The sequence below is a fragment of the Carcharhinus amblyrhynchos genome, chromosome 5 (genome assembly GCF_965287045.1).
Source record: "Carcharhinus amblyrhynchos chromosome 5, sCarAmb.v2.hapA, whole genome shotgun sequence".
NCBI lineage: Eukaryota > Metazoa > Chordata > Chondrichthyes > Carcharhiniformes > Carcharhinidae > Carcharhinus > Carcharhinus amblyrhynchos.
Window position 1 is genome coordinate 98564581 of NC_137328.1, and position 24829 is coordinate 98589409.

The 24829-nt window shown below is 39.4% G+C and overlaps 1 protein-coding gene across 5 annotated transcripts in view; it reads left to right on the plus strand.

Moving 5' to 3' along the window:
• Positions 1–24829, plus strand: part of hmgcra (3-hydroxy-3-methylglutaryl-CoA reductase a) — a 113519-nt gene that overhangs the window by 80821 nt on the left and 7869 nt on the right. For all 5 annotated transcript variants that reach the window (XM_080189291.1, XM_080189294.1, XM_080189293.1 and 2 more), the window contains 16 exons: positions 2770–2953; positions 5876–5987; positions 6128–6215; positions 7043–7127; positions 9116–9221; positions 9550–9656; positions 9797–9910; positions 10193–10353; positions 12055–12269; positions 14722–14912; positions 15994–16188; positions 18082–18240; positions 18357–18514; positions 19764–19869; positions 23776–23946; positions 24069–24209. In XM_080189291.1, the coding sequence (XP_080045417.1) occupies positions 2789–2953; positions 5876–5987; positions 6128–6215; positions 7043–7127; positions 9116–9221; positions 9550–9656; positions 9797–9910; positions 10193–10353; positions 12055–12269; positions 14722–14912; positions 15994–16188; positions 18082–18240; positions 18357–18514; positions 19764–19869; positions 23776–23946; positions 24069–24209 (2274 nt within the window). In that variant the 5' untranslated portion in view covers positions 2770–2788. The remainder of the gene's footprint in view (positions 1–2769; positions 2954–5875; positions 5988–6127; positions 6216–7042; positions 7128–9115; positions 9222–9549; positions 9657–9796; positions 9911–10192; positions 10354–12054; positions 12270–14721; positions 14913–15993; positions 16189–18081; positions 18241–18356; positions 18515–19763; positions 19870–23775; positions 23947–24068; positions 24210–24829) is intronic.

Here is a 24829-nt window from a genome sequence, read left to right on the forward strand (position 1 = left end):
GGACCAGATGTAATACTTCCAATATTGTGGATGATACAAAACTGGTGGGAATGTGTGATGTGAGAACAAGTATAAAGTGGCTACAAGAGGATTTGGACAGAGTTGTTGAGTGGGCAAAAACATGGCAGGTGGAATATAATTTGGAAAAATGAGTCCATTTTGGTAGAAGGAACAGATGTGCCGAGTATTTTCTAAATGGTAAGAAATTAGAAAGTGTAGGTGTACAAAGGTGACCTGGGTGTCCTTGTCAGTAAGTCACTGAAGGCTAGAATGAGGTACAGCAAGCTATTAGGAAGGCTAATGGAATGTTGGCCTCTATCGCAAGAGGAGTTGAGAGCAAGTCTTGTTTCAACTATGTGGAAGCTTGGTTAGTCAGCACCGGGCGCTGTTTTGATCCCCTTACCTCCAGAAAGGATGTTATTATAGAGGGAGTGCAATAATTGCTGGTCTTGCCAATGCTACTAACATCCCATGTACTAATGAATTTGATTTATTATTGTCACATGCTATATAGACAAAGCATACTGTTCAGAGAGCATAGGAGAGAGGTTACAGAATATAGTGTTACAGTCGTAGCTAGGGAGTAGAGAAGGATCAACCTACTATAAGGTCGGTCTATTCAAAATTCTTACAGAAGCAGGGAAGAAGCTGTTCTTGAGTTGATTGGTATATGATCCCAGACTTCTGATTTTTCTTGACGGAAAGATGTGGAAAAGAGTATGTCTGGGGTGTATGGAGTCCTTGATTATGCTGGCTGTTTTTCTGATGCAACGGGAAGTGTAGACAGAGTCAGTGGATGGGTGGCTGGTTTGCGTGAAGGACTGGGCTTTGCTCACGACACTTCGTAATTTCTTGTGGTCTGGTCAGAGTAGGAGCCATATCAAGCTGTGATATCAAGCATGTATCCTTAAACCATTATACAAAATTGGGATGAGTTGCATGCGCAAACTACAGTGGCAATCTCTCTCTGCCATTTCCATGAACTGATATGAATTCTCCTAGCACCAGCACACACTTTTCTGTGGTAATGTGATTGTTTTTTTTACTTTCTGTGGTGCACTTGTGAGAATTGGTAAAATTCATAGCAAACATGCCGAATTTCCTTAGCCTCCTGAGAAAGTAGAGGCACTGGTGGGCTTTTTTAACTATAGTGTTGGCATGGAGAGACAGGTTTAAAAGTTTGGGTGTGTGGTCAATGCACCCAACCAGCACAACTTTCATGACTATCACCTTCATTTTACTGGCATTGAGGGAGAGATTATTGTCATCGCACCATTGCAAATGAAAATTATAAATGAGTTGTCCATTTACTTATATCTCAAGCAAAAACCAGAGCTTCAATTTACTTTGCAGTCCTTTGCTTCAAACTGGTCCGTAAGAAAGATATGCAATCTGAAAGAAAATATTGCACAATACAAGACAGTTCAGTGAGTTCATTCTGGCTTTCAGAAGGGACTTGAATAATTTTGTGAAGAGAAATTTGCTGGGCTGCGGAGAAAAGACAGGGGTAGTTGATTTTCTTTTGTGGAAAGCTAGCACAGACATGAAGGGCTGAAAACTTCTTCCTGTGCTGTAGTTGTCCTATATATAAGGTCTCCTTCACTAGTGAATTAAAAGTCGTTTTCAATAGTTTTATTACAATAAAATGTAGTACTTATTCACAGTACACAGTGTGGTTTAGGTTATTTTAAAACTCTTAAGATGAACTTTTGACCTTTTTTACATGATGCAACATTCAATAATTATTGCAGTACCGCCTGCTAGTCATTGAAAAAATCTACTAATCATTTAGGCATTGTTTGTTTGGGTTTCATGCTAATAACTATCTTTACTAGAGGCACAACAAGGGGCTATTGGACTGCTGCTAAGAATCGTTGAAAGCGATGCTAATGAGAAAAGTAGTTCTGGTGTGGGGTACGTTCTGTACACTTGGAAAATATCAAGCATCAAATATTTTGTCAAGCTGACTTGAGGTTTACCAATAAACTGAGAGTTTGGGTGCCTTTTCAGTATCCTCCCACCTCCCCAGGCATGTACAAAAATGGAATTTCTCCAATGGATGAGACCCAGTCAGAGAATTGGCATTTGGCAATAATTATTAAGAAGCAGTAGATGTACAGTCCAGTAGGCCTGCTATACCATTCATTTTAGATCTTTCCTGCCTTATCTCCCTTGATTCTCTGAGTGCCCAAAAATCTGTGGATCTCAGACTTGAGTGCGCTCATTGACTGAGCATCTGCAGCCCTCGGGTAGAGAATTCCAAAAGATCCCCAACCCTTTTTTTCTTATCTCAGTGTTAAAATGGCCAACCTCTAATTCTGAGATATTGCCCCCTCGTTCTTAGCTTTCCAGCCAGGGGTAATAGCCTCTCAAGCATCTACTCTGCTAAGCCCTCTAACTTGATTTGTTTCCATGCGATCGCATCAACTTTTCAAAACTCTAGAAAATGTTCAGTCACTCCTTGTAAGTCATTTCAGGGAACAATCTAGTAAACCTTCATTGCAAAAAGACCAGCTGTTCAAGTTTTCTGGAGCAAGATTGGTGGATGCTGGAAACATGAGAGATCTAGGTAACTTTAACCTGTGGAAAAAATAGGAATTTAATACATTCTGAAAAATTAGAGCCTTCACTATATAGAATATCCATTGACAGTTGAGCATACTTTTCTCCTGTGGTCCCTTCCAAAGATCACTTTATTAGGTAGCAGTAATGTAGTAACGTTTTTGATTTTTATGTTTGTTAATCATTGTTTCTTATCTTCCCAAACAGGTTAAATTTATAAAGAAAAATGCTGTCCAGGTTGTTTCGCATGCATGGACTTTTTGTTGCTTCCCATCCTTGGGAGGTGATTGTGGGAACGGTTACGATCACCATTTGTATGATGTCCATGAATATGTTTACTGGCAATAATCAGATTTGTGGATGGAATTTTGAATGTCCAAAGATTGAGGAGGTAAGAACACTACCACAACTGTTATTCCTTTCCCTCTGAAATATTGTTGTAAATTTCAATAGTTTTTTTAGAGCAGTTTGTATTTTGCAAAGCGTGCTTCCTACATGCAATTCAAAACCTCAGATACCAAAAAAAGTCTTGGAAGATTTATTCTTGGAGGAGGTGAGTGCTTCCAGATTATGTAGTGGGGGGGGTCATTTACAGTACTGAATATTGAAACTCAATTGTTTTCAGGCAAAAGTATTCTGAAAGCTATATGACCCTTTTTGTCTAAAATTACTATTAAGCATTGGATAAAAATTTGGTGTTTCCATTCTAATATTTTAAAAATAACCATTCTCTTTGGGAAAAAAAAGTGAAGAATTTCAAATGTTTTTGGTATCTCCATAAAATCCTTTTACAAACAGATTGTGATATCTAGATTTCCGTTGTGGTTTTGGTTTAAAAGCAGAGACAGGGACATTGGTTGTAATTTCTCCAGTGTACAGTAAAGTCATGTTCTTCATTAGTCTGAAATCTTGCATAAAAACTGTGACCCAAGTATAAAAACCTTTCATTTGCATATGCTTTATTTCCTCCTTGTGCCTCAACTGGGTGACTTGATATTTTTGAGTATTCACTCTTCTCTGTAGAGATCCAATAATGTAGAGATGTCGGCATTGGACTGGGGTAAACACAGAAAGAAGTCTCGTGACACCAGGTTAGAGTCCAACCAGTTTTTTTGATAGTGATCTCACAAGCTTTCAGAAACGGTGTTCCTTTGTCAGGAGTGTAGAAGGTTCTGATCGGAGAAGGGCATAGAAAGTTACGCAGTTTACAGAATACTGATTAGAATGCAAGTCTTTACAGCTAACCTGCTATTCAAGTCTTAAAGATGCAGACAATGTGAGTGGAGATAGCATTAGCACAGGTTAAAGAGATCTGTTAAAGTTATCTGTAACCCCCATGACTTGCCTGGGCTGGTGAAATCTCACTTTCTGTCCTGTCTGGAGACAATACACATCTCTTTTAACCTGTGCTAATGCTATCTCCACTCACATTGTCTGCATCTTTAAGACTTGAATAGCAGGTTAGCTGTAAAGACTTGCACTCTAATCAGTATTCTGTAAACTGTGACTTTATATGTCGTTCTCTGATCAGAAACTTCCACACACCTGACAAAGGAACACTGTTTCCGAAAGCTTGTGAGATTATTACCAAATAAACTGGTTGGACTCTACCCTGGTGCTGTGAGACTTCTTACTGAGATGCAAAAACCCATATGTCTAAATGTCACTGCTTCACAAGCATAAACAAAAATGTATCGTGAACCAAAGAAAAAGATGTAGGGAACGTCCAAGACCGTGATTAGAGCAAATTTAAGGTACCATCTTAATGAAGTATGGAAGGGAGTGTGGTAATGCACTTCTAAACTTTTTAAAGAGATGTGAGAGGTGGATTAGCTGTGTTAAATTGTCCCTTATTGTCAGGGGTACTTGCCAGTGTAAATGCAAGAGGTTATGGGGGTAGGGCCTAAGTGAGATTGTGGTCAGTCTTGATGGGTAAAGGGCCTCCTACTGCACTGTAGGATTATACGAGAGAACTGGTATAGTTGAGCCTGAAGGTAACCAAGCATTGATGTAAGTGTGATGCTATGCTGAGGCAAGGCACAACAGAGCTAGGCAGTGTTTATAGATGTTGAGGTAGGGAATATTCGTAAATCAAAACAGAAAATGCTGGAAATAGTGAACAAATCTGGCATCATCTATGGAGAGAGAAGAGTTGTGATTTAGATCGCTGACTTTTCATCAGAACTGGAAAAGTTAAAATGTTTTAAGCAAGTGAAAGGGAAAAGGAAGGTGATGAAAACAAAACCAAGGGAAGATTGAGATTAAATCCATAACCTGCAGAGAAAAAGAAACCATGAGGACTGAGATTACAATCTAAAATTGTTGAACTGGATATTGTGTCCAGAAAGTTATAAGGTGCCCAATAAAAGATTGAGGCACTGTCCTTTGCTTCCACTGCAGGGATAGAGCTACTGAGAATTTATCTAAAGGGAAGTGATGCAAATGTAATTTTGAAAAAATGGAAACAGTCACCAAGATGGAACAACTTACAATGGCAGCTAATATTCCTAGAAGGGAAGCTGGATGATCAGTTTAGTGGTAGTGATGTCAAGAGAGCAGAAGGTATGTTTCTTGGACAGTCTGATTTCAGGTGGCCTGATGGGTGATGGGAGATAATAGAAGGTGGTCAAATTGTAAAGGTTCAGTGGAACCTATCTGTGGGTTCCTTTTTGCAGCTGCCTTCATCTTCTGGAATCAGTAGCATTGGAATTGGGGCTTGCAGAATTAGACATTTGAATCTGACTTCACGCAACCCTTATGCAATCCAGAAATGCACTTATATTGTCTTCTTGCAGACATGGCTGTTTCTTGCATTTGTAGGAGAGCTTGGGGACCAACTTGGCCGGGGCACATTTAGGAAGTGCCTTGCCATGTGCACACACATGCATCTTTTGGTAGCGCTCAAGGATAGGAAGTCCAATTTCTGGACCCTTAGCTGGTATTGCATCCAAGCTCCAACCCCAAGAAGGAGCAGACATTCTGTGCTTCTTATTTAACGTAGAAACAAGAGAAGTTATTCACTGTTTAAATTGTTAACAGTTCTTGTATTTGAATGATCTGAATCTCAAAAGCACAGTTAAATTTTACTTGTGCACCACTTTTGTTTTTTTTAAAAAAAAATCACATTTCATCAAGCTGCGAATCTTTTAACTTGGTGATTAACCTGCAATTACTGCAAATATTTCTGCATTGGCCAGTCTGCATCTCTTATCTGGGGAAAGTCTTAAATGTACTTAGAGAGCTTAAATTTTAGGCACAGCTTTTCATGTAACTTAGTGGACCAAATGTCATTGTTGTGACTTTGTGTTTGCAGGAGATCTTGAGCAGTGATATCATCATCCTGACCATCACACGCTGCTTGGCAATCTTGTACATATACTTCCAGTTCCAGAATCTTCGACAACTTGGTTCCAAGTATATGCTGGGTATGTTCAAAACATCTTTTTTAAAAACGTGCAATTAGTGACTGAGTGCATGCCCTTAAATCTGAACTAACATTTAAATTTGTTTAGGCATGCCTACTTGTGTTTATGCAATTAAATTTTGGATTAATTTGTTCTTTTAGGGATTGCTGGCCTCTTCACCATCTTCTCCAGCTTTGTTTTCAGTACGGTTGTGATTCACTTTCTGGATAAAGAATTAACTGGTCTGAAGTGAGTAGAACAGTTCTCAACTCTACATTTTATTTTGCTGAACATTTTGAATGTGGGTCCACATTACTACCGTCACATTACTATGTGGTTAGGTGCATTGACTTGAACAGGCGCTGGAGTGTGGTGACTAGGGGCATTTCACAGTAACTTCATTGCAGTGTTAATGCAAGCCTTCCTTGTGACTAATAAATAAACTTTAAAAAAAACTTTAACTTTACTTCATAGCTGCATTTCTACAGGTGTCACTTTTATAGTAGCGTTTGCACTAAGTCAACAAAAGATTAGGTTTAATAGATTGTATGATATGTATTGACATTTTAAGTGACTAGTAGTTAAAATTGCAGGTAAGCAGACAAAGAAATGAAGAACCTCCATTTAAGTATTCTAATTCACCACTTCAGGAGGTCCCTGAATGCTTCACAGCTAATTTTATACTATTGCAATGTTAAAATTTGGCAAGTGACTTATGCATATTAAAGCCCCATAAATGGCAATGAAATAATGACTAATTAAACTCTTGGTAGTGGTTGAAGGATAAATGCTATCTTACTCGAGAACTGCCCGGTCTTTATTTGCAAAGTGCCATGATGAGAGCTTTTCTTTTGCCTTCCTGAAAGGGCAAACAAAATCTCAGTTGAACACTACATCCAAAAAATGGTATCTCCAATGGAGCATATCCTTAATATTACTGACAAGTCAAACTGGCTGACGCTTTTGCTTAATGGTAGCACTCCACCCTCTGAATCAGAAAATTCAGTTTACTCCTATGTTAGTCTCTCAGGAACATTTGCACCATGATTAACTCTTAAATTCATATTTCTTCACAGTGAAGCCTTGCCTTTCTTCTTGCTGCTGATTGATCTGTCCAAAGCCAGCGCTCTGGCCAAATTTGCACTGAGCTCCAACTGCCAGGTACCGTACCACATTTGTCTGGCATGAATTCTTTGCAGATGGTATTGATCAAAAACTGGTTTAGAATAATGTTGATAAATCCAGACTGAGGACTGGTACCAAATAAACAAAACGGGGGAGCAATTTGTTTGTCTGACGCGATGCAGACTTGCAGCACTGTGGGCTGCTATCTGTGAGGCCCAGTGAACGTTATTCGTTGTGTGGCATTCTTCATTGATATCATTTGGTACCCTGCAGTGTTACTTCCCCTCTGGGGACTCAACACAGTCTGTAGAACATGCTGTGTGGATGAATTTCTCTTCCAGTGTCTTTAAACTGATTAGTATGTTTCTTTTTAAATTGACCCCTGCATTAAAGATGTGTAGTTCCTAACTATTTAGTGGAAGGCTAATGTTGGTATAGTAGTAACTTCAACCTTCTGAGAATATTTTTATTCACTTGTGTTTATATCTGTAAACTGAAGATAATTTTTTTCAATTATAATCTGCTTAGTGGAGTAAGCTTTAAATTTGTACAAAGTACCATATATTTATAATGGCAAAGTGATAAATGGCTTAGGTCTAATCACCACCATTGCAGAGACATGGTTACAAAGTGACCAAGGTTGGGAAGTAAATATTTCAGGGTACAGAACATCTCAAAAACATGGGCAGAATGGTAAAGCAAGAGTAATCACCAGCAAAGGGTCACCAAAAAAAATTGATTTAAAAAAGTGAATAAAATAGCTAGAAATATCAAACAAATTAAGAACTTCTATGTACAAAAAAAGTTTTTGTTGCAAAGACAGAAGAAATAGTCACGGGAATGCGGAAAGGCAAACACATTGAACAAATATTTTTGTCTGCTTTCACAGAAAATGATCCCAATTACATAACAGAAATAGAGGGTAACCAGAGACTAAAACAAGTGAACAATGTTAATGACAGCAGAAGGAAAAACTATTTGAGGGATTAAAATCTGAATCTCCAGGATCTACATCCTCATTCTAAACGGTGTACACTTAGGCTGATTGGTGTAACAAATTGTCCCTAAACTATTCTCCCCTGAATCTGTTTTCCAATGGGGCTACCATACGCATACACATGGGTCAAGGTAGGTGTAGGAAAATGCTTTGTTAAGATGGCGGCGTGGGCTCTTTGGGCCGAAGGGCCTGTTTCCCGTGCTGGGTTGTTCTTTGTAGCTGTGGAGATAGTGGATGGGCTAGTTGTAACATCCAAAAATGCCCTTGATTCAAGAACAGTGGCAGTGGATTTGAAATGAGCAAATTTTGGATTGTCGGAAGCTTTTTCCCAGGGTGGAATAGTCAGTTACTAGGGGTCATAAGTTTAAGGTGCGAAGGGCAAGGTTTTAAAGGAGATGTACGAGGCAAGGGTGGTAGGGGCCTGGAACTCGCTGCCGGAGGAGGTAGTGGAAGCGGATACAAAAGTGATTTAAGGGGTGAATGGACAAATACACAAATAGGATGGGAAAAGAGGGATATGGTCTCTAGAAGGATGGAAAGATTTTAGTTGAGGCTTGGAGGACCAAAGGGCCTGTTCCTGTGCTGTAATTTGTTTTGTTCTTTAAATGTAGCACCCCTATTCTGGAAAAGAGATGAGGCGAGAAAAGGGAATTGCAGACCACTAAGGGTTATCATATAATGAGAGCCACTGTAAATTAAGCTCATATTTTCTGGAGTTTAGAAGAATGGGTGGTGATCTCCATGAAACATTCAGAATACTGAAGAAGCTTGATAGGGTAGAAATTGAAATATTCCAGCCATTGGAAGCAATCTAAAACACAGGCATCTTTTCGGATAAAGGATAATTTCAGACTCAGATGAGGAGAAACTTCTTCAAACAGTCGTGCCCTTAAGTGTTCTGCTTTTAAAAAAAAAGTAATGGCTTATTTTGTAAATGTCAAACTTAACGTGTCTTTTTTTTTGTGCAGACAGGCATGCAGCAGTTTCTTTGTAATCTAATTCTAAATATACATATTATGATTGACAGGATGAAGTAAGGGAAAATATTGCACGTGGAATGGCCATTCTGGGTCCAACTTTCACTCTTGATGCCCTTGTGGAATGTCTTGTGATTGGTGTTGGTACTATGTCTGGTAGGTCACGCAAAATCTGCCTACTTGCATTCATGAGTTATTTTTGTTAACTTTATAGAAAGTTGTTGAAAGTCAAAGTTTAAAAAGGATTTAGTGGTAATCCTTAACAAACTGTTCCCTTTTTTGTGATAGAATGTGGATTTGAAACTGCATTTTTGTGGTGAGTGAGTTAGTGTTCTCAGCATGACTCACAAGGAAATACGATGCGGAGATTATTAAAGCATGGTTGAAAATCATTCAGTAGTGAAATTAGAGTAGCTATGTGGAAGATGACAATATTAACTTAAAAAGCAGGAGACGAAAAACTTTTTTTATTTTTTTCCTTCAGGGGTGCGACAGCTAGAAATCATGTGCTGTTTTGGCTGCATGTCTGTTTTAGCAAACTATTTCGTCTTCATGACCTTCTTCCCAGCTTGTGTCTCCCTAGTATTAGAGGTAAGCATGAAGTTAGAAATATTCCAGTGATGTTCAGAGAAACTTGATGCTTGTTGACATGTATTTATTGCATAATTTTATTTTCTTCAAACACAGCTGGAAATTCTTTAGCAGCTTAAACGTCAGATTTCTCTCCACAGCTTTCCCGGGAAAGTCGAGAAGGTCGCCCAATTTGGCAGCTTGGCCATTTTGCTCGTGTCTTAGAGGAAGATAACAAACCAAATCCTGTAACACAAAGAGTGAAAGTCATCATGGTTAGTATTGAAAAGCATTTTCTGGATAAAATGGTAATTGATAGATTTCATTAACAAAACTGTGAACCTCTTGCAACCAATTATATTGGAAAATTATGCATAGAAGCCAAAACTTCCTAAGGAAATGGCCCAAACAATAATCTAGCTCTCTGGATATTTTAAATGTTGTAGTGCCAATTTAATGAATTGAATTTGTAGTTTTATGATTACCATTGAGAAATTGAGCTGTAATAACTTGTGGATGGTTAAATTGTTATGCATTTTTCTTTTGTCTGTGTCTAGTCTCTAGGATTAGTTCTAGTTCATGCTCATAGTCGCTGGATAGCAGAACCTTCATCGCAGGATAACACCTTAGAAATGCCTAAATCCGAAACAGGATTGGATGAGAGTATGCCAAAACGAATTGATCCAGGGGTACCACTGTGGCAATTCTATCTTTCCAGGTAACTAGATATCAACTTCAGTCAATTGTCAGTTTAAAAAAATATTCTTAACATCATTGCATTCATAACCTCTTCAAACAAATTTGGAAGTTACTTGCACAAGTTGATTAAGTTATTCAATGTATCAGCCATCTGTTAGTTTTAGGAAAAAGCAATGCCAAGATGTACAAAGTGACTTTTCTGGGACGTTTCTGTTCAGTCTGCTGTGCTTCAAAATTGGATCGTCCATTTTCCTAACCCCAAAGCAATTTGGTTGTCATTTGTGAAGGGGGAAGAACAGAAATTAGTTTTTTTTCCCCCTAACTATGGAGAAGCAACACTACAATAAAGCAAATGCTTTCAAAAAAGGAATTTTCCCTTAATAGAGTCTGCCCTGAAACAAATTGAGGAACTCCAAACTTTGTGATTACTTTCATTTGGTGATTTAACATAACATTATTCAGAACATGGAGCCTAGTTCCTATATTGGCAACCCTAAAATATCCATTAAAAGAGTAGTAAGGAGAGTGTTTTTTTGGTCGCTATGAATATTTGAATGCTGAAAACATTACAAGCTGAATACATTTTAGGTTTTTTTACACTTTTTTTGCAAAATGTAAAATTGGATATTTCAATCCCTGTGATTAAGTATTTGTTACGAAACAATACACAGGGAAATAATTCCTATTTTAAAACCATGATCTCTAAATTTTAGAAATGTGCAAATTAACAGGCACATGGGCTAGCTGATTCATTGAGCTATGTTAACTGTGGCATCCAAGCCCATCAAATAATCTGATCTCTTGAGTGGTAGACAGCATAGAATATGCAATTTTAGCTATAATATTTTACTTTTACAAGATGTGATTTTCCTCTTAGAACTAGTTTTGCACACTCTCCTGATGCATATGGCGTGAACTAGTAGTGTATTCCATAGGTTATTAACATGAAGGAGAGAGACAAATTGCAGAACATTTCATCTAGCCCAACCTTGAATTTGCACAAGATCTGTTTTGTTTTTTGTCAAGTTTATTAGTCACAAGTATAGCTTACATTAACACTGCAATGATGTTATTGTGAAATTCCCTTTGCCCAACCTGTCTAGTTGAAATAACCTCAAGGCAAAGGAATCACAGAACCCTGCAATGCAGAAAGAGACCTTTCGGCCCATCGAGTCTGCACCAACCACAATCCCACCCAGGCCCTACCCCCATATCCCTACATAATTTACCAACTAATCCCTCTACCCTATGCATCTCAGGACGCTAAGGGACAATTTTAGCATGGCAAATCAACCTAACTCGCACATCTTTGGACTGTGGGAGGAAACCGGAGCACCCAGAGGAAACCCGCGTAAACACGAGGAGAATGTGTGCAAACTCCACACAGACAGTGACCCGAGCCGGGAATCGAACCTAGGTCCCTGGAGCTATAAAGCAGCAGTGCTAACCACTGTGCTACCGTGCTGCTTGATTTTTGTATACCTCTGTAAAATCACCTTGATGTCTACAGGGGGAAATAGACCGTCTTTTAAGTATTTCTATACATCCAGAGTCTTTTAAACTAGAGATTATCTTGGTGACTTTTTTCTTGAAGTTCTTGTATTGTCTGTTATGTGTACTAGATGCACTATTAAATTTGTACCTAACAGGTTATGAACAAAACTATGTTTATAGCCTAGCAAAACTTGTCATTTATGTATGTTTTTTGTTCCTCCTACAGGATGGTCAGCATGGATATTGAACAAGTAATTACCCTTGGCTTGGCACTCTTCCTTGCTATCAAATACATCTTCTTTGAGAAAGCAGAAACTCAATCTTCTTTCTCACTGGTGATGCAGATAAAGAATACTGATAGCTGCATGAATAATATTGGAGCTACCAGATTCCAGTCACGTTGTCCAGTAGATGAGGAACCAGCCAGTAAAGAAAATACAGGTAAAAGTTACAAATATTGTACTTGCTGTGCCCTGTAATGGAACTTTAAAACTGTATGTTGAGGGACTTGGGTCACATGGGCCAGATTGGTTAAAGATGGCAGATTTACCTTCTTTTCCAAAGTAATTTACTGAATCATTTGGCTTGTAACAATCTTAACAGTTTTGTTGTTTTTAACTGAAATTCTCAGTTAAACTGATACTGAGGTTTGACCATCTGTTCTCTGGATTCTTAGTCCAGCTATAATCACTGCATTATTTATACAGTTTGATACATTGCCTGAAGCAAGCTGAAATATAGCAGGGAATTATAGGCCAGTTAGTTTAACATCTGTTGTAGGAAAAATGCTTGAATCCGTCATCAAAGAAGAAATAGCGAGGCACCTTGAGAAGAATTGTTTGATAGAGCAGACGCAGCATGGATTCGTTAAGGGGAAGTCGTGTCTGATGAATTTATTGGAATTCTATGAGGATGTGAGTAGTGCAGTGGACAGAGGGGAGCCGGTGGTTGTGGTGTTTCTTGATTTTCAGAAGGCGTTTGATAAGGTGCCGCACAAAAGGTTGCTACAGAAGGTTAGGGGGCATGGAGTTGGGGGTAAAGTGTTAGTGTGGATAGAGGATTGGCTCTCTAATAGGAGGCAGAGAATTGGTATCAATGGGTGCTATTCAGATTGGCGGCTGGTGACTAGTGGAGTGCCCCAGGGATCGGTGCTGGGGCCTCAGCTATTTACCGTTAATATAGATGATCTGGAGGAGGGGGCTGAGTGTAGGGTGTCGAAATTTGCTGATGACACGAAGATAAGTGGAAAAGCTAATTGTGCGGAGGGTGTGGAAAGTCTGCAGAGGGATCTAGATAGGCTAAGTGAGTGGGCAAGGACCTGGCAGATGGAGTACAATGTTAGCAAGTGTGACGTTATCCACTTTGGCAGGAATAATAGGAGGGATTACTATTTAAAGGGCGAAAAGTTGCAGCATGCTACGGTGCAGAGGGACCTGGGGGTCCTTGTGCATGAGTCGCAAAAACCCAGCCTACAGGTGCAGCAGGTGATCAGGAAGGCAAATGGGATGGTGGCCTTCATAGCGAGGGGGATTGAATATAAAAGCAGAGAGGTCTTGCTGCAACTGTACAGGGCACTGGTGAGACCGCAGCTGGAGTACTGTGTGCAGTTTTGGTCGCCGCACTTAAAAGGATATCTTGGCCTTGGAGGGAGTGCAGAGGAGGTTCACTAGGCTGATACTGGAGTTGAGGGGGTTGAACTATGAAGAGATGCTGGATAGACTGGGCTTGTACTCGTTGGAGTTTAGAAGGATGAGGGGGGATCTTATAGAGACGTATAAGGGGGTGGATAGGGTAGAGGTAGAGAGATTCTTCCCGCTCAGAAAGGACAGAAGGACTAGAGGGCACAGCCTCAAGATAAGGGGGGGGGCGCAGTTTAGAACGGAGTTGAGGAGGAACTTCTTCACTCAAAGGGTGGTGAATCTCTGAAATTCACTGCCCGTTGAAGTGGTGGAGGCTACCTCGCTAAATATATTTAAGACACGGGTAGATAGGTTTTTGGTAGGCAAGGGGATTAAGGGTTATGGGGAGAAAGCGGGAAAGTGGAACTGATCCACATCAGATCAGCCATGATCTTATTGAATGGCAGGGCAGGTTCGAAGGGCTGGATGGCCTACTCCTGCTCCCATTTCTTATGTTCTTATGTTGTCATTCAGAAGGTTTTAAATAGCCTTCTGAACCAACACACAATGGAGAACTTATACACTTGCTTGATACTTGGTTCATCAGTTAAAATGTTTCTTCCACTACTCTGACCAGTGGTCAATTTGTAACCACTGTACTTCATTCTAACATCATACTAATTGTCCTCCCAGACCATGTCCCCAGTGGGTAGGACAAAACCTATAATACTGTTTTTCTTGCATGTGTGGATGTAACACACATTTCAACTATTGCTGAAACGTTAGTAACAAAAGATGCAAAACATATAAAAATGTCTCATTGTGCAGTACTGATACTGATGAGGAAAGACTGGCTTTGTGGGCAGTAATTAGTGAAATTTAACTTGCGTTTTTCCTGTGCAGTAATTTGAGTTGCAAGGGTTAGGGTTAATTGTTTGGTGCTTTTGGCTATCTTGCTCCCTTCTCCCCCTTACTCCACCCATACAGGAATTTCTTTTTAAAATCCCACACATAGCTACATCTTTCCCCATATTTAAAAGTTGCCTTAAAACAAACTATCCCTCTCCCAATATTATTTAAGATTTAGATTTGGGACCAACCATAACTAAAGCAACTTGGAAAACATATTGTTAACATATTACTTTATCCATCAGACACTACGTGCATTAACTTTGGGAGCACGTTACGGACAATGCTTTTTTGAATGAAACACAATTTATTTCTAATACTGCTGCCTGTGCTTCCACACTAACCACAGGTTATTCTTCCTGCAGATGAAGTCATTAAGCCTATTGCGTGCTCTATTCCCAAATCAACTGGTCATATGTCGAAAGCAAATTTTGTGTTGGGAGACTTAACTCCTCCTAGCTCTTCATCTTCAGGAACACCTGAAGAGCTGGATACCGAGTTTCCATTAGAGCCAAGACCAATTGAGGAATGCTTGCTTATACTCAAAAACCCAGAGGTAAAGTATTTTTAATTTAGTCATGGCCTCAGCTGTTTAGTATTGGCGTCTTGGAGAAACATGAATGTGTCCTGTATCTGAAACAGCATCAGTGGTGAGAATAGAACTCATGTTTCGCGTGTGAATGACCCTCCCTGAGAGCGAAAGACAATCGGAAATAGGATTAGGTTTATACTGTTGTGGCAGGGGGCTAAATAGAGGGTTAGCGATAGGTGGAGGCAAAGGAGAGATTGACAAAGATGTTATGGACAGAAAGACACGGAATGCAAATGGTGCTGATCATGGCCAAGGATGCTGAGAGTGGCACATTAAGAGGTCAGAATGGGTTACTGCTTACCTTTTTGTTCTGCCATTATGTCAAAGGATGTCAGGTAACAGATGGCCCTGATGGGGGGAGGGGAGACGGTGGGATGAGAAAAAAGAGGGGATTGAAAAATGAATCAGTTGAAGAAATGAAAGTTTTTAAAAAATGGGGTGAAGGTGGAGGAGTGTGTCCATTGTCTGAAATTACTGAATTCTGTATGTATTCTATCTGATTTGAATCCTGTTCGGTGCCAAGCAGTTTGGTTAAATGTTGAAGATGAGGCCTCTATGAAACTTAATTACAATAGATTCAGTGGCTTATTATGGACATTAGATGCTGAATAATGGGCACATCAATTTCTATCCTGTATGGCGTTAGTAATTATATTGAACATAGTTTGCTTTTGCCTGACCTGCTATAATAAGGGGTTTTTAGAATTTTTAACTTGACATGAATTTAATCTTTATTTATTTGGTAATGTTGTTTGTGGAAGCTGAGCAGAGTATACAGTTAATTGGATTACCAGTGGCTTTTAATGTCAGTTATAATGTGTGAATACAATCTGAATTTATCAAATTTTTGAGATAACTGTTAACCAACTCATACTGACTGAACAAAATTATGCAGTTATAGTGTAAGGCAATACTAAACTGGTAGTTTTGCTTCATTGTGAGTATCTATTTTCCATGGGATTATTGAAGAAATGTTTATTGTAGAGCTCTTAGGATTAAATTTGATGTAAAATACCAGTGATGTGATGTTTTTCACCCTCTCTAGAGAGGAGCAAAATACCTCACTGATGCTGAGGTAATTTGTCTGGTGAATGCCAAACACATTTCAGTTTACAAACTGGAGAATATGATGGAAACTCCCGAACGGGGTGTCTTCATACGTAGACAGCTTCTGGCTCCAAAACTCCCAAAATCTACTGCACTACAGCTCCTTCCCTACAGGGACTATGATTACTCATTGGTAAGTTAAAGCTATCAATATTGGGGGATTAAAGAGTGAGACAGTTTGCAAATGCATTGAAATGTGGAGGTGTGCTTTATTAAGAGTGAGAAATGAAAGAAATATAAAATATTTTAGTGTGGCAGCAAATGAAGTGAGGCTTAATGGGCTATGCATATGTTTCTAAAAGGAAAAAGAATTACCAATTTGAAAATATTTTCTAGAAGTTGTATTTTTAGCCTTTGGCTAGTCTAAGTGATGCAAATTTTACTTCTTAGGAGGAAATTAATTTTCCAGATTTTTTTTTAATGAAGATTTATGTTAAACTTGATAATCAAGAACCCAGCATTTTGAGATTGCTGTGTGCTACCTTAGTTTTCTTTATTCTCAGTCCTTAATGATTCTCTTCTGCAACTGGGGAGTCTGATATAGGAAGACAGTAGACTCCACACCACTGGAACTCCTCACATCTCCATAAAGAATGATACCTTGTTTCTCCTCCAGCATCTTAAACTCATTGATTAGGGGATCAAGTTCATATCATGCTACTCTACATCATCTTCCAGATGTAATCAGTATTTTGATAGTACTTGGTGTATGTGTTAAATGAAAATAAATTATTTTGAATGTTGCTGAAAAGAGACATGATGCAGAAACCTTTCATCTTGTGCTCATCAGGATAAATGCAAGAACACAAACTAGTGCTGATTGGCAAGTCACCTCTGACCGAGGTGTTGCAGCGGAAAAAGCAGTGAACTATTATCTCCCCAAGTTCCTGGGTAATTCAAAGAAGCACATGGCTTGAGCATATTTCTTTCTGCCAGTAGAGTACAGGTTCCTGTTCTGAATGTGTACCACTATTGCAAGTGTAACTGAGCCACACTTTGAGCTTGAATGATTATCTTCAATTTCTTCTAGCTCCAGTGCTCACTTTTTTTGTTGTTTCTATAAGAAACATGTTTCTGATTTAAATGAAGCCTAACCTACTACCCTGTGCATGTGTCCGATAGTGCAGATGATGTGTTCATAATCTTTGTATCTGCAGCTGCCTATAACAATTTCCTTCCACACCTTTAGTATGCTTCAATCCAGGTTCAAATTCATTCTGAGAGCAGTCCAACGCCTTTTCTCAATGTACTAGTTCAGAACTCCATTATTAATCAACTCTACGCTATGGTCTATCACAAGCCTACTTTCAACAGCCAGTATATGTGTTGGGATTCGTATAGCTTCTCACACTATTAAAATTGGCCTCCTCTGTCTTGTAAATGGTTCCCTCAACATTTGCTCACCTTGTAAGGGATCCGCTGTCGGCAAACAAGAGGAATATGTTTAACTCTTATTTTGTTTAATTATCTGGAGCTTGGGGAGCCAAGTTCTCTATGGCAACACCTCAGCTAATCAATCAGCACCCTTTTCCTCTAATACAAATTATCATTTGGCATCCTTGCTCTTGTCCTGATCAGTGCAAAGACAAACGTTTTTGGTGGCATGTCCCTCTTCAGCAATATTCAAGTAAATCATTTTCTCATCCTCTTTTTACTTATCTCCAATCCTTTTACTCTTGGACCTCCCTCATGCACCCATCACCACCACTTAATGCTTGACTTGTATTTTATGTGCAAGGGGTAGATGGTGAGTGTTTGAGACTGTGTTTTAACTTTTAAGAAGCCGTTCAAGTGTCATCTTAACTTGATATCTAAATGTGCACACTGAGGGAAGATATTCTGGAATAGAAACCCTTGGTTAGTTTATTTTTACTAAGGGTCTTGAGGCCATTTGTACCACCGCTGGTAACTCTGCAGACAGGAGATCAAACCAGGAACATCCAGTTAACAACTGGACTGTAGCCAACTGATAGTTGCCGTTCAGGTTAATTCACGTGAATTTATTTAATCTAACTTGGACTTCTAGGTCCTGGGCACTTGCTGTGAGAATATCATTGGTTACATGCCCATCCCTGTGGGAGTTGCTGGGCCACTTTGTCTGAATGGGAAGGAGTTCCAAGTGCCTATGGCAACTACTGAAGGCTGCCTTGTGGCAAGCGCTAATCGAGGCTGCAGGGCAATATGTGTAAGTAGAAGCAAATTGCCTGTGTTATTGCATAAGTGCTTTGTAATTGAATGCTTTATTGCATCAAAGTTGTATTGCAATTTGTTTAAAATATTTGATTAATACTTTACTTTAAGCTTGGTGGTGGAGCACGGAGCCGTGTACTAGCAGACGGGATGACTAGAGGGCCAGTTGTGAGGCTGCCTACTGCATGTGAGGCTGCAGAAGTGAAAGCTTGGCTGGACAACCCTGACGGTTTTCAGATTATAAAAGAGATGTTTGATAGCACCAGCAGGTGAGCTTTTGTGCATACGTCCAAATTAGTGTGAGACTCTTGAACTTCAGACACTTAGTGATTGCTATTTAGCTGCCTTTGCGTGGAAAATTGGATCAGTTCCTTTTTGTTCCCTTGTCACCCTCCCCTGTCACAACTAAGGGCCTTTTGTTTCACTGCATGGTCATGTCGCCTTTCAGCAAAATGTACATTTCTATTTGTGATGAAAATCCACTGCAGTTTCTACCCTGTTATTGCTTAAGTCTGGAACTTGATCCTAACATCAGACAGGAGGAAGTTTCCTACAGCTGTGTTTACGACATAGGTGTAACATTGGTGTAGTATAGTTTCAATTTCCCTGATTGTAGAGTTAAGAATATGGCCTGGCCTAACCTAGCTTCTAATTCCTTGAAGGAAAAGTTACATAAATGCAGCACCTCACTGCTTGAATTTGACACTATACCAAGTACGACCCTATCATAGAAGTGTAAGGAGTCACCTGATGAAAGAGCAGTGCTCCAAAAGCTCATGCTAACAAATAAACCCATTAGACTTTTAACCTGGTGTTGTGAGTCTTACTGTGTCTATCATAGAATAAAGCTTTTTAAAAATGTTCTCCAGAGGCTGCAGTCAAATTTGGAGCACTTTACAGTCTTGCCTGTGAATTATTTTAAATGTTCAGAGCACACTATGGATTCTGTAGATTTCTTCTTCACCAGTAGAGATGTGGTCAAGTGGGCACTGCATCCATCATTCCTGTGAATAATATGATTACCTACACAATTGGAATGGCTGTGTCTTTTGAAGGTGCTTAATGATGCTCAGCCCAACAGCTGGGAGGAAAATTGAGCAATGCATTGCTGCTTCAAATGGTAGAAATAAATCCCAGGAAAAATCAGAGGATTGACATGTTTTTTAATGTATTAACAATTTTGTTTGGAGAAGTAATTGATTTTCCTCTGTAATCAGTTTGCTGTACCTGGTGTTCTCCCCGTTCTCAAAGCAAAACTCTCCGTACACAGTTGTCCAGTGGGCTTAACTTAAATAATCAACAGAATTGGTGGATTGAAGGATTCTAACCCACTCCAGCCACCAGAATCTTAGCCCCATAAATCACTGGAACTTTTTTGTGAAACCAGACAGGATTTGTATGATACCACATGGCTAAACTGATACTGCAGCTTCTGACCTGCACAAATCCACTACATCTTGCATCAAATCTCAGGTTTTATATGAATGTCCACACTATATTTTCAATTCTAATATATAGGTTTGCCCGACTTGAAAAGCTGCAGATTGGGCTTGCTGGACGTGACCTTTATATCCGTTTTCAATCCAAAACTGGTGATGCAATGGGCATGAATATGATCTCAAAGGTAAGTACACTTGTATATAAAAATGCTAGCGCAACCGAACAGGTCATGCAACATTATTGTAGAGACAAAGCGTGTTGATGTTCAGGTTTATGACCTTTTGTCAAGACGGGAAAATGTTGGGTGATAACAGATTTTAAGCAACCACAGGGGCAGGGCAAAGGGGTGGCTTGGGGGAAAAAAAAGGAAGGTCTGTGACACACCATGGTCATGTGACCATGAGCTTTTGGACTGCTTCCATTTTCATTCCCTGTCCCTCTCTGATCCTCTGAGTTGCCTGCCTGCACTTTTTGATGATCAGCATCTTATCTTTCGATTCAACACTTTATAGCCTTCCAAACTGAATTCAGCACTTTCAGATCATTATAATCTCTGGGTGCAAGCCCTGGTAATGATTCTGCTATCACCCTTCGCAGTTCATCTGTTCCTCAGCATAGTGGTTAGCACTGCTGCCTCACAATGCCAGGGACCTGGGTTCAGTTCCTGGCTTGGGTCACTGTTGGTGTAGAGTCTGCACGTACTCCCTGTATCTGCATTGGTTTTCTCCAAGTACACCGGTTTCCCCCCTCAGTCCGAAAGATGTGCTAGTTAGGTGGATTGGCTATGCTAAATTCTCCCTCAGTGTACCCAAACAGGTGCCAGAATGTGGCAACTAGGGATTTTCACAACTTTATTGCAGTGTTAATGTGAGCTTACTTGTAACATTAGTAAATAAAAATATTTTTTCTGTTACAGCCCCCTTTTGCCTTTGTCATTTAATCTTTCCTGCCTATTACTTTATCACAGACATAGTAACATAGAACAGTACAGCACAGTACATGCCCTTCAGCCCTCAATGTTGTGTCGAACTATGTCCAAACCCAAGATCAAGCTATCCCACTCCCTGTCATTCTGGGGTGCTCCATGTGCCTATCCAATAACCGCTTGAAAGTTCCTAAAGTGTCCGACTCCACTATCACAGCAGGCAGTGTATTCCAAACCCCAACCACTCTCTCTAAGTGAAAAATCTACCTCGGACATCCCTCCTATATCTCCCACCGTGAACCTTATAGTTATGCCCCCTAGTAACAGCTACGTTCACCTGAGGAAATAGTCTCTGCACGTCCACTCTATCTGTCCCCCTCATCTGATAAACCTCTAAGTCACCTCTCATCCTCCTCCACTCTAAAGAGAAAAGCCCCAGCTCCCTCAACCTTTCCCCATAAGACCTACTCTCCAAACCAGGCAGCATCCGATGATAAATCTTTTCTCTGCACCCTCTCCAATGCTTCCACATCCTTCTTATAGGGAGGTAACCAGAACTGAACACAGTATTCCAAATGTGGTCTCACCAAAGTCAGGTGTAGTTGCAGCAAAACCCCATGGCTCTTTAACTCAAATCCTCTGTTAATAAACACTAACACACGATAAGCCTTCTTCACGGCTCTATCCACTTGAGATCTGTGAATAGGATCCCGAAGATCTCTCTGTTCTTCACATTCCTCAGAATCCTGCCGTTGACCCTGTAATCCCCATTCAATTTCCATTTGTTCTTTCTTCTTGCCCCTTCCACACTTTTGCAGTTTTAAGATTTAGAATATTTTCCTCTTTTGATGAATGGTCACAAACCCAGTATGTTTTTGTTTCTTCCTCCGTAGAAACTGCCAGACCTTAGATTTCCAGCAATCACAGTATTTTGCCTTTGTCAATAAAACTGGCTGACTAAAATATTAACCTGCTGTTTAACCCTGAGTCAGTGCTGCAGTCGGCAGGCACTTGAACATTAGTGCAACCACTCCCTGCAAGTATTTCTCTACAGTACAGTATATTAAAGATTGAAAGAGTGCTGCTGAAACGAAAATGGAGTACAGATGTGAAAAATGTTCCCAATGTTCCCACCATTTATGAAGCTCATACCTATTGCAGGCAGCAGACTATATATTGGAAAATTGATACTCACAATTTATAAGTTGGCACAAGTTATCCAAGTTACTATTTTATAACGCAAGATTTTACTATTTTGTAATGCAGTATCAAATACCTCTGGATCAAGAGTTTGCATGATTTTGAGGTAATTTATTAATAAGCAACTGTTCCGATATGATGCATTATTGATGGAAAAAAATGAACATGCTGTTTAAGAATTGTCATCTCATACTTAACAGGACAGATTGCGTGATTACTAACAGCAAAGGGAACAACTTATACTACATGAGAAGGATGCAGTGACTGTTTTTAGCCTACATACATGTCATCACATAGTCAAGCCAGAAGGACATCCTGCCTATCACACTAATGTGGTATATGAATGACAATGCTGATGTGATGCCAGATATGTAGGCTTTACGTCCAGTAACTGGTGGTGGGTTGTACAAACATCCCATAATTTTGGCTATTCAAATAGGCAAAGGACTGACTATACCTGACCAGCTCATGCTTGCAAATCTCAATATATAGTGCTCAATATATAGTGCCCAACAGTAGATGTGATTCACGAATGAACAACACTTGCTTAAACAATCCTGGTTGTGTTAAGAATTACACTATAAAAACCAACTTAAAATTCAGTTGCTTACAGCATGGTTCACTTACACATGCTAAAAGTTACACATATTCACAAAGGGAATATTGTTGTTTGCTGACAGTCTTGCCTTTTTCATCTAACCAATAGCTAGACAGCGTTTCCCTGCTCTGTTCTCCATCATAAAGCCTAAAGTCCCCATGCCAGCCAATCACCATTCTTTTCATATAGTACAAATTTTTATTCCTTTTAATGTTGGTAATCATTTGATTTGTCCTGATGAGTTCATGTCTTTTTTTTTCCAGCAATACACTTCTGTACTATAAACATTAGATGATGCATTAGATAATTAGACAGGAAAAGTTCTCAACCTGTGACAGATGAGAGAGGTTCAGTGGTCCTAGAAGACAAACGGACAGTTGGCATGAAAGTGTATTAATTGCAACAACTGTATTATGCTTTCTGTCCATTGTGTTAGGAAGTTCTTTCCCCTGGTCCTCCTTGCTCTTGCCTGGTCTTCCTCTATTTTCACTGATCTATCTTCAACCTGACTGGGACTGTCACTTATCTTCGAGCACTCATTAATGTACTTTATTTCTAGGGTCAGTTATTTGTTTGAACCTTTTGGCCAATGAATACAAGACTGGTATCAACATTTCAGGATGGGTGTCAACATCCTGTACATGCACACATCAATAAAAGGCAGTGTCCTATGGACTTGGGAATGTCAACATTAGAAGCCTGAACCATGAGACTGTACTCTGGCAAAACACCTCTGCTGAGGTGGCCTTGTGCTGTGCCTATCAATTTCATAACCATTTTGTATGTATTTTTAAAAGTGTCATTTATTATAAGTTCCGTATCATACACACAGTAATTTAGTAGCTTATTCCTGTTTTATAACATGTTGCCTTTAAGTTCATGTTCATGTCCAAGGTTGTTTCAGGTAGCACAATAGTCCTTTCATTAAATTTTACACCTCGTTAATCAACTATTGGCCAGTTTTTACACAAAGCAGTAAAGGCATGAATGCTGTTTAACTATATTTGTCAATTAGATCTTTGTGTAAGTTATTTGATTCAGCTGAGAACAGAATGTGATCTGAAAAAGCTTCACACTCAAGGCGAAGCTATGAATCCTGCCATTTTAATCTGCAGATCTAAATATTGTTTTTGTTTCAGCCTTAAAAAATTCTATGACTGCTGCTTTTAAATGGTCTTAGTAAACTTCAGCCTGATGAAGTTTGTGCATTGATGCAGATAAGCACTATTGTGGAAAGCAGGAACTGGAAATGCTGTGCAAATTGTGTGCCTGCTTTTCTACAGGAGTCAGATGGATGACTAGAGAGAGAGAGATCCTTTTGCAAATGATCCAGAATTTGACATCAAGTCTGCTTCCCTCTTTCTTAGGGTACAGAGAAGGCTCTCTCCAGATTGCAGGAAGAGTTCCCGTCTATGCGTGTTCTAGCAGTCAGTGGCAACTACTGCACAGACAAGAAACCTGCTGCAATTAACTGGATTGAGGGAAGGGGAAAGTCTATAGTCTGTGAAGCAGTCATTCCAGCCAAGGTTGTGTGTGAGGTATACTAACACATCTGTTTTGGATTATTTTGAGTGTTACACAGTAATAGTATTTAAGCTCCCAACTAAGATTTTCCAGTAATTGTCTGAGTTTAATCCTCTTTGCATCTTGTTTTCTTTAGGTATTAAAAACCTCTACGGAGTCTCTTGTAGAAGTGAATATCAGCAAAAACTTGGTGGGCTCAGCTATGGCTGGAAGTCTTGGTGGTTACAACGCACATGCTGCAAATATTGTTACCGCTATTTATATTGCATGTGGGCAGGTAAGTGCAGGGATCCTTTGAAACCTTCATCTTGCTTCATGATAAGTTTGCATTGGTGCCACTGACAAAACACAACAATTTTCCAACGTTAGAAGCATTCATCCTCGCCAAATCTTACTGGAAATATACTATCAGCCGTCCATGGAGTACATGTGTTCAGATATTGATGTGGAAAATTTGTAAATGAGAAATCTGTGTTGTTGATGCCTGAATAGACTCTGATTAAATTCAGGGCAACAGTGACATAATGAAACTAGATGGTTTTACTATAAAGTATTTAATAGTATAGATTATTAATGTTAATTTAAGCTTTATTGTTAAGTTGGAAACGGAGGTAATTTTGTAATGAAATTCTCTGGTTTTGGTAGAAACCTCTTGTTTAAAACTGTCTGAGGCTATCCTACCCTACCAGTGAGTATTTATTGAGAACTGTACTAGACTGTTGGAACCCATCCATTATTTACTTTTAACATCATCTGTCATCAGAAAGTAAATAGAGTAGCAATGTTGCTTCAAGAGTCTGCAATTCACCTTTTGCTAGTCTTTCCAAGACCATCTCAGTAATGGTGACCATGAAGCTATCGGTTAATGTTGTTAAAAACCCATGTTTCATTCATGTA